The 17167-nt window shown below is 35.3% G+C and overlaps 1 protein-coding gene across 1 annotated transcript in view; it reads right to left on the bottom strand.

The window, feature by feature from the left end:
- Positions 1-881: 881 nt before the first annotated feature.
- TRHR (thyrotropin releasing hormone receptor) overlaps positions 882-17167 on the bottom strand; it is a 47983-nt gene continuing 31697 nt past the window's right edge. Inside the window, exon 3 of the mRNA XM_017341491.3 lies at positions 882-7829. Coding sequence (XP_017196980.1) covers positions 7422-7829 — 408 coding nt within the window. The 3' untranslated portion in view covers positions 882-7421. The remainder of the gene's footprint in view (positions 7830-17167) is intronic.

Raw genomic sequence — 17167 nt, 5'->3', positions numbered from 1 at the left:
AAAGTTAATTTTCAATGCACACAATCATTTGCATCCATTGACAAAGGTTTCTGAAGGGTCTTTTATGTTATAGTACTGTGCTAAGCAAGGCAATTTGCTGACCAGAGTGCACAAAAGTGTGCATCCATTGACTTTTATTGCCTTTTCAGGAGATCTGGGAAAGAAGAATATGCTATTTGGTAAAATTCCATGAAACTACTCATCTCGGGGAACTGAAGAAAATTTATATAGCTCGAGAGCAACATATTGCAATATAAGAAAAAAAGACTTTGAAAGGAGATAGTGATAATAAGTTTACCTTATTCTCTAGAAATTTGAAAGAACTTTTTTTTTTTGGTTCAAAAAATGTTACAATGCTTCAAGTATGTTTTTTAGTTTATTTTTCCCATGTTCATCAGGTGTGAACAAATAAGAGCATTCAAAGTTTGAGATTTACTTACACAGGAATTCTCTTTTATCTTCCAAAGTGAACATTATTAAAGAGAATCTGTTTACTCCATGTCCCAGGAACCAGCCAAGTATGTTTCCATACAGAGCTGAATTTTATAGGCCAAGTGATTTTATATCACCTATCCAGGTAAATTGGAAACTACTTGCAATCTGATTTTTACATTTGAGTTTCCCATTTTTCAAGAAGGAGCAGTTAGACATTTGAAACAAATGCTTCAAACCATGTTGCCCAAATTTGAACCACTAGTTAGTCCTCTTGATTTTATCTCATTTAACAACATGAAATGAACTCATTAATATCAATAAAATCATGGATTTGATGCTCTAGACATATTTGTTCCAGTACATTTATTATTAAATTGGAAAATGTCTATTTACATATTATTTCTAATTATCCCAAAGCAACAACTAAAACTCTCACAGGTGGACCATGTTGAGCTGCACTGAACTGAATGAAACAAAGTTTGCTGGGCAAGTGGCTTAGGGTCAAATGATACCCCAAATGAAGCAATTTGGAAGAAAAAGAAAGCTAAAAATCCAGATCTTTCCACTTGATGCTTTATTGCTCCCCATACACACAATAGACCAGACACACATTCCCATAATAGAGCGCATAATACTGCACTTTCTTAAAGAAGAGTCTTTGTTCCATAAGAACACATAAAGTGATAAAGTGAGTCAGCAAATTTCCAAAGCTGACAGAAGAAAGCCAGAACATTCAGAGGTACATCATAAACATGCAAGTCAACAATGTCGTCACAGTAATCTGAAATAGTCACTATGTGTTTTTTGATTTCATGTCTAATGTTGAAGCTTAGGTTCATAAATGGCTTAGGTCGCTAAGCTAGCTCTGATCTCTATGTTAAGCATAATTGGATAAATCCAGAATTGTTAAGTATTTCTATCAAAATACACATACATAAATATTTTTAAATATACAGTGATACTATAATACAGAAAAAAGATATAGACTCACATATATTTTTCACTTGGAAAACTAGGACTAAAGGATACTTTTAGAATTACAACACTTGCAAGACCACTAGTGCAATATATTTTTTAAAGATCATAAATGAAAGTTTAGAAATATAACTGACATATACATTTTTAGCTTATATTCTTGTGTATGGGTCAATATTTCCTCAACAAATGAAAGTACATGTCTGTCCCTTACCTCCTTTATGTTTTCTGTGGACTAGCTGTCTGCCTTGTTGTCAATTTGGTGAATTCAACTTACTTTGGATTCAAGTCCTTAATATCCAGAGATTTGCCCTAAAGTTTGTCATTCATCTTGTTTCTCTCACATGGACAGTCTTTTCTTTAACTATCTAGATCAAATCCATCCTTGCAGGAAGTCCTACCTTCTTTACAAAGCTCTGCTTAATGTCAAGAGGGCCTACTGATGATCCTTTCTTGCTGAAGAGCTCAGTTGTTTACAATCTGAAGTCATGCAATTTGGCTTTCAGTTATATATACTGTCTCCTTATATGTTTCTGTGTTAATATATTGTCATTGGATTTTAATCTCTTTGAAAGCAGGAGCAATACTTAACCTCCTTTACTTCTCATTATTAAATTAGATGATGAACACGAGACTGCTATGGAAATTGTTATGCATGATGCACACATAAGAGATTTTTCTGACTTTCACTTGACACATTTACCAGAGTGCCCTTCACTGAGCCAGGAGAATTACTTAAAAACTACAAGTAAACAAAGTAAGTTGTTTTATTGGGAAAATAACCTACAATTGGCAAACTGAGCATCAAGATTTTAGAATGTATCCCTTAATTTGGAATTCATTGATTTATTCATTCATTTTACAGGTACATATAGGGACCATCAAGTTTAGATAATTTAGAAATACAAAGATGAAACAGACTTACCCTCAAGCAGTTTTCTGTTTAGTAGCTTATTAGGAATTATGTGACAGTGGAGATCTTTGATGGCTCTATATGGGGACTCAGAAGAAATCAATTTTCAGAGTATACTCAGAGAACTATAGGCATCAAAATCAGCTAGTAATTAAGAATGACTCAGGTGTAGCTAAAGAGTGTACTTTAAGACAATTTCCTGAGTAATTCCTAAGCAGAAATGGCTAATTTTTTCCTGGCTAGGGAATAAATATTTGGGATCTTTATTGGGATATCTTCTGATATTTTAAGAATATCAAGAATGTTCTTGATTTTTAAATTTAGATCTCTGGTAAGGTGAAGTCTTACCCTATTACTACATTGCATTTATTTTCCTTTTCTGAAAAGGCTTCATCTTTATCATTATCAGTGTATCATATTCTTGAGGAACTTTCTCTCTCTCTCAGAATTCAGAGAATAAGTTCAGGCACAAGAATTAAGTCCATTACTCTATAAGAAACAAAATAATCACTTACAGATAGTACTTCATGGTTCAGATTTCAGGAGCTCTGGTGAATTCCATTGCTTAACCCATCCATTTAATTTTTGAAATTTTCAAAGTGCTTTCAGTTACATTATTCTAGCTGAGTGTCTGTACCATGGACTTGACCTAGATGCTTCTCCTTGAGGACATACAGGAAATTGTTATGTAAATTTTATTTCTTCATTGGATCCAGATTTGAATATTTTGGACAATGTCATGTTTCAGTTGTACTACCTCATCCAGCTCTTTTTTTCAGTTGTAACTTCCCAAACTGAATTAACCATCATATATTGGATTTACCATGAATCAACTTTGTGTAGAATAATAGAAGCAGGCTTGCCAACACCGTGTTCAAACATTTATGATAACTCCTGTCAAAACGGATATTTAAATATTGAAATAATAACCATATAGATTCATTTTATGTCAGCATGGTCAATTTAGTGTTAATAACCACCTCAGTAACAAAACTATACCCCAGTGTGCAGTTTCTATACATGAGAATGGGAACTGAGTTATTAGAGATTAAATTTAGAGATAAGGCATATAAGGAAAATATTATTCTTATCTAACCTTTTTTCTTGCATTATCAATGAACTTAATAATTAAATTAATCAATATGTCTATAGCCCATAATATAGAATCAGACCATATAGATCTTTATACTGTACATTATATTTCCAAATATACCATTAACAATTTCTTCTATAAAAAATATTTCTGACAGCTCCAATTCATATCCTAAATACTGCCAAACAGTTGCATCTTGAGATATTATCATGTTGGTCTTATATTTTTCATTGAATTGTGAGTTTCCTGAGAATGGGATGAACCTTTTGTTTTCTTAAACAAAATACTGGAGCATCTTTGCATGCATTCAGTATTCTTTTAGATTCTGACAGAAAATTCTGAAATATAAACCTTTACTTTGAAGAGGAAAATCCATGTTAAGCAGAGCAACTCTACACATGGTTCCTACCAAAATAAATGAGGTCAAAAGTCAAATAAAAATTTCAGAGGTATATATTTTTCCTTAATTTAAAGGAGATTTTTATGAAAATGAGTTTGTGGAACCATAACATACTTTTTATACATGCAAATATAGAACATTTACTTTTTATGTAAGACAGTTCATGTCCAAGATCAATGTTGATGAAGTTAGATGACTGTTCCTGCACTGAGAAAGCCCTGGTTGTGAAGGGTGAGAGTTTGAGGGGAGGAGAAAATATGATGTACAGTATAAAGAGAAGAGGAAACCATTTATCACTACAGAGCTCTGTAAGATTTCTTCTTATGTATTACCCTAAAAACTTATATCCACTCAGTCAAATCTTGGTTCTCTTGCATTCACATCCAGTTTTCTCACTGTATACACAAATATTCCAGTCTCTTGTGAGTTGTAATTCAGAACTAAAAATAAAATCAAACATGATATTTGTAAAATTATTAGAATCATGAGTTAAATACCTAAAATCCTTCTCTCTAAAAGGTTAACAGTTTTTTGTTTCTATCATATTTAGAGATCTAACATAATTTATATTACTTAAGTTTTTATTCTTTCAGAACAGTTGCAAAACCATGTAGAACCAGCTTCATTGAAACATATTGTCCTTAATATTCTAATGTTGTCATCTGAAAATTAAATTATTCAAGTAATACCAATTTAATACTTAATACACTCAACTAAGTTTATGGCTATAGTTTTTCTTTGATTTTACTGGCTGTTTTGCTTAAACTAGCCATTTATTGGTATATTATCAAGGTGCATTGTTCTATGCATTTCACCTGTTTAAGAATGATCACAAACTTTGTAAGGTTTGGATTTTTCCTCTTTACCTTTAACATTAGAATATTTGTGTTGTTTTGTGCTCTAGAAATATGTTCCTAATACTGATGAAGAACTCTTAAGAGAGAATTTATGGATTTTTGTTTGCTTGATTTATTCATGATCTGTGCCCTTTCCCCAATTATCTTGAGGGCATGAACAAACCAAAGATTAATGAAACTGGAAGTAATAAAATAATGCAATAAATTTTCTTTCTTTGGGCTCTTAATAACATTGCCTTACTCTACCCGCAAATTTTCATCTAGCTCCTTAGTTTTCATTTGATGGTATATTAAGTTTTGATTATTTATGAAAATATTTTATGATTTAATATAGTGTGATGAATAATGCTTTAAAACATTATCTCTCTCCTGTGTAGATCCAGATATCTATTAGATAATACACAGGAACCATTTTATAATGTCATTTGGTTTAAAGATGAAACACTCTGAATTGCCCTCTTTTAAATTTCTCAAGCAGTTTAGACCTAATAAATTATTAGCAAATAAGTTTTTAAAAGTTAAAATGGAAAAGTCAAGACTTTATTTACATTTCCAAGAATGAGAATGTATTATGTTCTGAATATATCTTATAAAAAGAATATTTTTTCAACATCTGATGTTACCTGAATGAAATATATATACATATATATATAAAGTAGCCCATCAGGTTGCAAGAATTTAGCTAATGTGTTAACTTAAAAAAATATTGCCCCTATTTTCTCTTTCTAGTAGCCACACTAAGCAGCATTGATTCCTACCTTCTGTTCATATCATTAAAGAAATTGCAGCTGTAGTGAGACTGTGATGAGATCGTATTAGTTATGTACCTGTTAGCATGCTTGAGATATTATAGATGTTCAATGAAATTAGTTCCTTTCCCTATTGAAATAACAGAATATATTCCATTCCCCTTTGGTAACCAATTTATGCACATGTGCATGTGTGTTTGCAGGCACCTCTACATGTGCTTGTGTGAGTTGGGGTTGGAGCACTCTGGTTCTTTGTCTGTATGACCTCAAGATTAGCACTTAATCCTGGAAAAGTCAGTTAAAATAGATTGGTCGATGTTATGCGACAGATTTTTAGGGTATTTGCTGTAAATGTTTGTTTGTATTTGTTTACTGACTCAGTGACAGGATAAGAATGTCTTCCTGGAGCAGATGAGATCAAGATTCATAAAAGCGTATTCTGGAGCGCTGGATGGCAGAGTCTCCATGAGGTGGCATTTTAAAAAATGAGATTCCATACAGAATAATGTACTTTACTTTAAGAAGGTAAGGAGGAGTAATTATCATTAGTAATCAGATTTCAGAAAATATCCATGAAATAGGCTAGAGAAAGAAAAGGTCAACATATAGGACACTTAAGAGTATGAGAATTTTTCATACAGTCATCAAAAATAAGCCATTAGTGAATTATCACCAAGGGTAATTTAGCTTGGAGATGCTGGTTGATCAAATCTCAGTAGGTGAGTAATTTGTAAGAGATAAAAATTGGACAGAGAAAAATGTCCTGGGAAGATGCATATTCACATCTGTCTAATGATCACTGGCAAAGCAAGTCTAGGTCATAACTGCAGAGATGAGAAACCGATAATATGATGAGATCAGTTGAAGATAAAGCAAACAGAATTTTTCGTTGCTTTGATTTAGAATCTGTAAGCAAAACATAACCAGCATTTGAAAAAGCAAGTGAAAAGCAAACAGAAACGAAGGACAATTGAAGGAAAGTTACAAATCCATCAACTACAATTCTCAGTAGGAGGTCTTCACCTCAATGTGTAATAGCCAGGCTTTGACTGACTTTAATAACAACAATGCTTTTGAAACTGTTTCAGACTTTTTAAGCTATATGCAGCTATATTCAGCAGACTATAAGCTATATTCACTAGACATGGCTCAGTAATATATACACAAGAATGTTCAAAAAGGATCTTTTTTCTTAAACATTTCAGAAAAAAAAAGGAAAACCTTATTTTAAATACTTGGTCTCAATGTGGCTATACTGTTCAACATTAATGATATGGCAGTTTTGTGTTTACAGCAATTTAATCTTTGTTCAAATCATCATTTCTGAGGCTCTAAGAGTAGCTAAGGTCTGGATGTAACTTGGAAACAAAGCTGAAGACTCCTCAACACACAACTTGGATATTTTGGGATTTATTTTACATTGAAGTTGAATGATGTCTATCTACTTTGTGAGATAAAAATCATCTCAATATTTAATAAACATTATGACAATTTAAAAAATATAGTGGGTTTGTTTTTCTGAATCTCATTTTTACTAAGCATATGATTTTTAAAAAACTTTTCTCTATTTTTCTTAGATATTCACATAATATCTCTGTACTTTGTTAAAATAAAATATTAAGTGCAAACATTTAAAGCTATACATAATACCAAAGCAAGAAGTATACTGGTAATTTTTGAAGCAGTTGGGAAATCATTTTTGAGAATGTTACTATATATAATGTGACTTGGTGTCTAGATTTTATGAAAATTTCCCAACTAGAAAATGTAGTAAATTTCTGAAATTAACTGAAAAGAGCTACACTTTCAGTTTCCATGGTTTAGCTATTTCACAGATCTGCTCTTTTTCTAAGAAGGAAAATCTGAATCGTGTTCATGGGTTTAGGTATCTGGGGCTAAGACTTGTCAGAGCATTGGCAAAGTCCCATCTGCTCCTTCTTCACATATGAGTTTTCCCATTTCCTCTTTTGCTGATTTTGATTTCCTTCTAATTTATCAATCAACTTTCACTAGAGGTTGCCTCAGAAGCCAAGCAGGTGTCATCAAAAGACACTTTTGTGGCAGACAAATAAGTGTCAGTGACAGTGATATCCTCAAACTCTGTGCTGAAGTGGTCTGACTCCTTGACGACACTGTAATTTAGGGCCACGTTGTAGTTAGTGGGTTTCTCCGTTGGCTTCTGGTTGCAGTTGCAGAGCTTCCTGAAGGCTGCACGGAATTTCTGGGACATGAGATTGTAAATCACTGGGTTGATGGCACTGTTGAGATAAATGCAAATTCTGCAAAAGAGCAAGAACCAATTTTCTTGGAAAGGGCTGGAGAGGAATGAGTTGACAACCACAAGAGTCCTGTAGGGCATCCATAAAAGGGCAAACAGAATTACAACGACTGCCAGCATCTTGGTGACCTATGGAGAAACAGAAAGAAATGCAGTACAAATACAAATCAAAACGAAACAAAATTACCCTCTCACCCCACTGCCAACCCTTTAGTTTCTATAATGGTCTGCAACAAGGGCTTAGCTAAAGATAATTTATCTGGGAAGTGATCCTAGGAAGCAGAATTAAAGATGTGGAAGAGAATGTAACAGAGGAGGACAAGCCAAAATAGGGGGAGCTGTGGAGATGGCTTTAGCTGTGAGGGACTGTAAAGCACTGGAATAATCAGTTCAAAGGAAGAGAGGCTAGGGCATTTACCCATTGGCCACCAGTTCCCATTTGTGGAAGAATGCCCTTAGGGATTTCAACTTGTACTTCCAGTATGGTCTGTCCTGGGAACTCTTCGGTCATTAGTGAGGCCCTTGAAACACAGGAGAGGTGAGATAAATAGGGAACAATGGATGACTAAAGTGCAATGTTGGCTGCATGCAGGAACCATCCACTACAGCTATGGCTGAAATCAGTTGGGGTAAGAGTAAAAGGAGAGTACACCAAAGCATCTTCAACAATGTATGTCTAATCCCATCTTTACTTAATTTACATGTGGCCCTAAGAAACTGTATTAACATTTCTTAAAGTTTATCTGTAAAATAGAGACAATTTTGCCCTCCTAACAAATGAGGTAATATAATAATGTAAAAAACATAAAGCAGAAACGCAATGGTTGTTGACTCTATTACTTTACGGCAGATATTATTCTACGTATTTTGTAAGCCTTAAAATCCTCCAAAACTGGCATTGTACTTGCCAGTTTTCAGATTACAATACTTGGGCACAGAGTCTGAGAAATATTTTGAGCAAATTGCAGATTCTAATGGCTGGGATTGGAACTTGAATCATTCTGAATTCAAAGCTTTTGCTCTTCCCAAAACAGCTCTTTTTCTGGTTAAAGGGAGGTGCATGATAGAGAGACCAAATTCTAGAATTTTACCTACCCTACTAGAATTCTAGAATTTTACCTGGCCCTACTTTGTAATAAGAGCAATGTGCAAGAGATAGGATGATAGATAGGATGATGTCAATACCCAAGATTGCCCAGGGACAAGATTATCAAGGGACATGATTAGCAGATTTCATTTAATGATCTCAGTGGTCACTGAGATATTGGGGTTGGCTTAAAATTGCACATCAGTTTCGCCTTTACTCTGGTTTTAGGACCTTCATCAACTCGTCCATTTATACAGGAAACTACACCTCATCATGTTGCTTCACTTAGTAATAAAGTTATTGAGGACTAAAGTAAAATAATTATGTGATAAGACTTTGAAATGATAAAGCATTATAAAAATAGTATCCTTTGATTAATGACAACATAAAGAGATCATAATATTTTAACTAAATGATGGGGAGTGTTGGTCCTCATTGGTTGGGGATTAATCACTAATTGATTCTTCAAGAACCACATATTATACTCTTGGAAATAAGTTTTCAGTTATCTTCAGCGTCTCACAGAGTTTGAGCGATTTCCTCTTCCTTATCTCATAATTTATGGATGTTCTGAACTTGACCACTACATAAAATAGAATGATGTGATTTCTCCTTCCCTATTTCTGTTAGCTGCCTGTCTCAATGAAACCCCCTATCCTCTTCTACCGCTCAAAGCCTCTGTTTTCTTCTGGCATTGAGGGGAATAATTCCAGCATAGAAATAAAGATTCCACATCTAGACACCTACTCCATCATTAGTATCTAATGTAAACTTAATTCCCACCCTCAACTTCAGCCTGGAAACACAGGAATCTTGGTCTCCTGCCTTTGTTTCCCAGCACTCTGAGTCTCTTGACCCCAGGGTTCTGTCTTGCCTTTGACCTTACCTCTTTCACTCAGCTAGGAACTCTCCATTAGTCCTGCATTGTGGGGGTAATGCTACCTGGTGTTTTCTTCCTAGATCTACAGTTATTGCTTCTCTCCTTCCTTTGTTCTCCAAACGTTATTTGCCTCAAGACTTCTCATCTACGGGCACACATAGTCTTGATATTTATTTTTTAAACTGTACCTATTCTTGCTGCTTTCCTGCAATGGCACTGATGAGCTATCTTCCTTCTCTCATCTTCCTCTTCCAGGTCACTTTCCTGCTTCCTTCAAGCTCTCTCCTCTAAGAATATGCCCCAGCCTCCCCTATCTGACTGCACTCATGGCTCTTTGGGCTTCTCTTCTACCTCAGTGTCTGTAGGACACTAACACTCTAGATTTTATCCCTGGGTTAGAGAAGTTGTTTAATAAGAACCTGTGATTTCACACTAATTCACACAACACCAGGTAAGACATTCTAGTGATTCTGACTTCTTTAGAGATAGAGAGGCTCTACTCAGCCAAAGTGTTAACTGCAACCTGATTTTTAAAAGATTATTAAGTAAACATTTTATTTGGTCCTAGGAAAGTAAAAACTCACTTCAATGGTAAATATTCTGAGTTTTAGAAGGAGCCATAGCGATTATTGCTTTCATTGTCATCATCATCATAGTTGACATCATCACTCACATCCCTGTCTTTCTCGCCTCTGTCTGTTATCAGGTCACAGTTTCACACTTGCCAACATCCTCCCAACCCCTGCATGGACTGAACATCTTTTACAGTGAAATCCCTGGCTTTATTTACCATTAGATTGGAACTATAGCAGTTAGTCTTTGGTGATGGCTCCCCTAATCTAACAAGTGCTATAAACCAATTTGTTTATGATAGCTCCATGAATATTACCATTAATTTCATTTTTCATATGAAGAAATTGAGATTTAGAGCATGTATGTGACTTACTAAGCACACATGTGTACCAAATGACAGCTGTAATTCAAACCCAAGTCTACTGGAATCAAAGTCCATGTTCTTCACTTGATACTTTACCCTCTTTATGAATGTTTGCTTGTTTGGTTTCAATGGTGATACTCTGTTATCTACTTTATGGTTACCAAAACATTAAATGTCTTCTAAATATAAACCACACTTATTGCTGCAAAATTTCAGAAGAAAGGTTGAATTTCACCCACTTTTATATTTTTTCTTTACAATCATTAGGTGAAAAACCTTGAATCTACATTTAACATTTACCTACCTCTTTTCACTTAATGTCAGAGAGGAAGCAATTTTCATTGTTTTAAAGAAGATCAACTTGTTTCAAGTTTAATAGTTTCTCATGTGCTTTCATAGTCAGTTATGTACACACTGACATCATTCCCAAACACTTCAGGACAATCAACTATACTTGTTCATATCTCCAATAAATTATCAGCTTATTCAAGGCATGGACAAACTTATTAATTTGGTATAACATATGACTTAAACCAAGTTTTAGACTGGGTTAAATAAATTTGGACCTGGAAAGAATTATTTTGAAATATATAACCATGATTCTTTTTTTGGTGTTATTATTCCAGTATACTGTAAGAGGATTTTTTAAACATTTTGTTTTTTAATATTTAAAGAAATCCCTCATAAGTAGAGGTTAATAGTAAAATGAACCCCAAATACATTTCAGCTTTTTGTTTAAAGTGTATTCAAAAATTTTAGGGATGTGTAAACTGAAACAAATATGATGATGTTTCTACAATTGACTAAAAGGAAAGTATGTCTTCAGTGCAATAACAGACAACACATAATTATTGTATATTAACTATAAATACCTTGGTTGAGCTTAGTCGCTTTCAAAAATGTTCACACATTTTTACTATAGCTGACACTTGGATTTTTAAAAGCTTTTACTTACTATAGAAACAAACTCAATATAGGAATGAAGTTTCCTGAGATTGTCTTTGATACCCAATTAATTTCACTGTAGTTACTGATGTTTTAGTCTTTATGCTGAATAAAGTGACAAAAATGCATATTTGAAAAATATCTTTGGTCCACTGTTTTCAACACAGGCATTTTAGCCAGGATACTACACGGGACATGTAGTGATGCGGAGGATTGCTTCCATACAGCACCTTCTGCCTCAGGACATAAAGGACTGGAGAAACAGCATGACACAATCTTCAAGGAAAATGATGTTATAATGTATTTTTGACTGGGAAGGAATTTTTTCATTACTTCTACGTTGTTCATCTACACCCCTACTGTGTTTCAATGTGCTGGCTCTGAAGATGATTCAGAGAGACATTGCCAATGCCTTCCTGAACATTAGCTCTGATGGACAGTTATGATACAATTTGATAAATTCTAGGACTGAGGAACATTTAGGTTCTACTACAGCACCTGCTCAGAACTTCGGGTTGGAGATTGGTTAGTGAGGGCATTTTGGCCCAAGAAGAAAGCTCAGGGTAAAGAGAGGTAGGAGGTGTTCCTGTAGAAATATGAACTTGTGACTATCTGGAAGCATGAGAGTTGGGACTAGAAGTGATTGAGTATGCAAGTGTCAATTGCAGACGTGTAAAGAAGTGGAGTCATTTCTCTTCCTTGTAAGCCTGTGGGAACCATTACTAACAGCAATTATTTTTATACAATAAGATGGTCACCCTCCATAAACTGCTTTGCTTCCACTTCTAGGACACAAAGAGAAAGACACAGCTTCCAAAGAATATACAGCTGCAGGGTGGGGTGTTTAGTTTTGAAAATGTCAGCTCTGGGGAGCCGTTTTGATCAAGGTGGAAGCAGACAGCCATTTCTGCAGCATGTATTGAAGGAAACGAAGGAAACTGTAACAATCTATTGATTAAAACCTAGTATTTAATTACAGAGATTTTCAGTAGAGATAACTGAGAAAGGCAGGGTGGGAACAGAGGGATGTAAACTGGACGGCCCCTGGCTACGCAAGGTTAACATGAGTATCTACTCAGAATGTGTGCCAACTCTTTTAGTTTTGTCTTTACTCTGTATCTTATCCTAACAATTATCTCTAATAATTTTCAAATATTAAGTAATATTCTTGAGTACTTTAAAAATATTTATTTGAAAGGCAGAGTAACAGAGGAAGAGGAAGAGACAGAGAGAGATCCTCCATCTTCTGGTTCACTCCCTGGATGGTTGCAATGGCCAGGGCTGAGCCAGGCTGAAGACAGGAGCCAGGAGCTTCATTCAGATCTTTCTGAATGAAGCCCAAACACTTGGACCATCTTTTGCTGTTTTCTCAGGTGCATTAGCAGAGAGCTGGATCAGAAGTAGAGCAGCCTTGGCAGGAACTGGTGTCCATATGGGATGCCAGAGTCACAGACAGAGGCTTTACTTGCTATGGCACAATATTGGCCCCCAATATTCTTGAATAATTTGTAAGATTGGAGTATCAGCTGGAAATTTTGCAATCAAATGCTGTTACATTACTTTTACCCTTCACCATATTTAAATATGTGAGATAATGGCATATGGTTCTAAGAAGAGAGTTTGGATTTAGTCCTTCCCAATATACCCTTTATCATTTTTATATATTAAGATTCTATTCAAAGATTTACTTTTAGTTTTTTATGTGAATTAGATTTTATGGGAATTTTTAAATGTAAATTGGATTGCTATCTCATTGTTAAAATTCAGATTATGGTTTCTTGGGTAGGCACAAGTTCAGCTCTGCATATGTGTGTTTCATGGATAAACAGGCTAATTGGGTTCTGTTTTTTATCCAGCTAAGGAATCTTGCATTACTAACTACTATCATCACTGTTAGGAATACTATTACTACAAGTTCTGGAACTGGTAACTCGTGTGTGTTTAGAACAAGTGTTAGATCAACTAAAGAGTTGAAAAGATAATGCAAAGTGTTTCCACATTCTCCATATCAATACACCCATCTCATCTAACCCCTTATTTTAATTACACATTTTTCACAATTAATGAATCAATGTTGATAATTTTTACATGGAGTTAGTTAACTCTATTCAGCTTTTATTCATTTTTTTTCCTCCTAATGTCCTTCTGTTTCAAGATCCCATCCAGGATAGAATATTATATTTAGTTATAATGTCTCCTTAGCTTCCTCAGGACTGCGACAATTTCTCTTACTTGACTTGTTCTTTATGGTCTTGGCAGTTATGAGGAGTATATTAGGTATTTAATAGAATATATCATGTGTGGCTGATGTTTTCCCCATTATTAGACTGAGGTTATGGATTGCAGGGAGGAAGGCCACAGAAGTGCCTTTTTCAACATAACACACCAGGGATGCTTGCTCTTCCTTGATTTATGACTGATAATTTTGACCTTGTATATTGCTTTATTGAGATCTAACCAAATTCAGAATCCACACTGTACAACTCTAAGGATTTTAGTGTATTCACAGAGTTTTGCAATCATCACCCCAATCTAATTCTAGATCCTCTGTATAATCCCAAGAAGAAACCCATTAACCATAAGCAGTCACTTTCTACTTTCTCTCTCCCTCACCACCCCACTCCAGGCAACCACTAATTTACTTATGTCTCTAGAGAAAGAAACATTTCATGTAAAAAAATTGCACAGACTTTTGTGTATGATTCACTTCCTTCACTACTACAATGATAGGGTCACCCTATTGTAGCATGTATAGGTACTTCATTTCTGTCGTGGTATCATCCCTTATGTGCACCTGTTCAAGTCTCAGCTGCTTTACTTCCAATCCAGTTCCTTGTTAATGTGCCTGAGAAAAGCAGCTGAGGGTGGTCTAAGTACTCGAGCCCCTGCACCCACGTGGGAGACTGGGAAGAAGTTCCTGGCTCCTGATTTCTGACCAGCCCAGCTCCAGCTGTGGGTGGACATTTGGGGAGTGAACCAGTGGATAGAAGATCTCTCTCAGGGCCGGTGCCGTAGCTCACTTGGTTAATCCTCTGCCTGCGGCACCAGCATCCCATATGGGCGCCAGGTTCTAGTCCTAGTTGCTCCTCTTCCAGTCCAGCTCTCTGCTGTGGCCCCGGGAAGGCAGTGGAGGATGGCCCAAGTGTTTGGGCCCTGCACCCGCATGGGAGACCAGGAGAAGCACCTGGCTCCTGGCTTCGGATCGGCACAGTGTGTCGGCCATAGTGGCCATTTGGGAGGTGAACCAACGGAAGGAAGATCTTTCCCTCTGTCTATCTCTCACTGTCTAACTGTCTAATAATAATAATAATAAAAGATCTCTCTCTCTCTCTCTTTCAAGGCTGCCTTTCAAATAAATCTTTATAAAGAGGTACTTCATTTCTTATTATTGTTAATATTTCATTGTATTCATATTTCTGATTTTAATTTACCCTTTAGTTTCCTCTTTTTCCCTATAATGAATAATATAGTTATAAACACTTATGTACAAGTTTTATGGGGATGTGTGTTTTAATTTTTCTTGGCTATATATCTAGAAATGAAATCTCTGGTTTTTAATATTACCTTTTAAGTAACTGAGTATTCAAGAATATTAGCTACTCAGTACTTGAAATAATTAATAGAGATAGTTTTTATTATGATGGATAGTAAAAAGTACTAACTGATATTTATGGAGATACTAAGGCTCTGGAAAGATACAGTTGGGACACACTCTCACATTGCTCTTGGAACCTGGAGAATGACAAGGAAATGGGAATTTTGGGTGAAAATATTATTGCCTTATACTAATAAAAGCTTTCATTTATCAAGAAAACCTGGTAGGAATATGTTCAAGAGAGAATTGGCGAAGTGGAGATAGTCATTGTAAACATATCTTTTGAGAATTTTGTTGGAAAAGGGAGGAGAAAACCAAAGGACTTGCCAGAGAGGGATGAAGAGCCTAGATTTCATTTATATTTTTCAAAGATGGAAGACGATACAGAACCTTTGCTTAGGAGATGATTTTACGCACAGTAAAAGATTATGATACGAGAGGGAAGAGGAGGATGATGGGAGGAACTGCACTCTAGAACAGGGAATCCTATCCAACATACAAGAGGTGAGATTGTCATCTTCTCAACACAAGCACAAAATTACTTTTTCAGTGTCTGTCCCTTTGTTCTAAGGCACATTTAACAGATCAAGATGATGCATGAGAAAATGAAACCTATCTCACTGGTCTCCTGAAATCTAATGGAGTTTTGATAGCAGTTAATTCATTTAGATCTTTGGAATTAATATAATTGTTTCATCATCACTAAACTGTTATGTGGGACAGTTGTTTGGCCCAGCAATTAAGATGCTGATTTTGATGCCTGTAACTCATACCAGAATACTTGGGTTTGATACCAGGTTCTGGTTCCTGACTCCTGCTTCTTGCTAATGTGGGTCCTGGTCGGCAATGGTGATGGAATAAATAATTGGGTTCCTGCCACCCACGTAGGAGACCTGGGCTGATGGCCCAGTTTCAGTCCTGACCCAGCCTGGGCCATTGTAGCATTTAGGGCATGAACCAACAGATGGGAGCTCTGTCTGTATATGTGTATGTCTCCCTGAGTCTCAAAATAAATAAATAAATAAATAATAAAAGTAAACCATGTTATGCTTATATTCCTCTGAGTTTTGTAGGCTAAGTATTATAATTTGTATTTCATTGATGAGGAAATAAAAACCAGCTGAGAGGCAGAGAACAAGACTATATGACTATAAGACATATATAAAAGCGACAAAGCTAGTTATTAAACTGAAGCTTTTTGACTCTAGTCTTCTATCAAGATAATCACAAAGATCACATACAGTGACGTAAAAACTTCTAATTGCTATAAATATTGCTTGTGATCTATTTGGGAGGTATAGGCATCCTTGGTAGCACTGGGATCAGTTGTGACTTTTTGCCCTATACTGGAGTGCTATATTTAGAAAGTACTGATGAGGGAGAAGGCAGATGGGAATCCTTCACACCAATCTTTTTCAACAAGAAAGTTGAAAATATGAAAATAATCAAATAAAATAATGCTACCTCTCTTTCTTGGGCCACAGCCCAATTAATAGAATGTCATTCACTACGTTCTGGTTACATAGAATCTGGAGATATTTTGATTAATTGTCAAAAATCAACTTGTTAGTCAACCTAGAAAGCCACATGCTCTGATTCAAACCTCAGTTCCCTAGGAGATTTAGTTGAAAACCTTTTACTATTTCAGAAAATTTGAATTTTGATTCTATATATAATTCAGGAAAAGTTCTGTACATGGTCATACAGCATGGTCTTGCTGTTTCCTGGATACTTTCCCTTTGGAGATAAAGACTGAAGCATAGTCCTTTGGTATGTTAATGACTGACAAAGTGTAGTAGATACAAAAGAAGAAAATGGGATTGGTATCTGGCATATTGGTTTGACAATCCATCTCTGCCTTTGGGGACATTGGGCAGGCCACATAATGACTTATGTCTAAAGCTCACCTAAATTCCAGGGCAATCTTTAATAGAAAAGTTTTGTTAGTACTAAAAATTCAAAGGCATAAAATAAGAGGGGACAAACACATTATTAAACTTATATTTGAATGAGAGATTTTCAA

The sequence above is a fragment of the Oryctolagus cuniculus genome, chromosome 6 (genome assembly GCF_964237555.1).
Source record: "Oryctolagus cuniculus chromosome 6, mOryCun1.1, whole genome shotgun sequence".
NCBI classification, from domain to species: Eukaryota; Metazoa; Chordata; class Mammalia; order Lagomorpha; family Leporidae; genus Oryctolagus; species Oryctolagus cuniculus.
The sequence above is the reverse complement of the archived record's forward strand: the minus strand, read 5'-3'. Positions and strand labels throughout refer to the sequence as shown.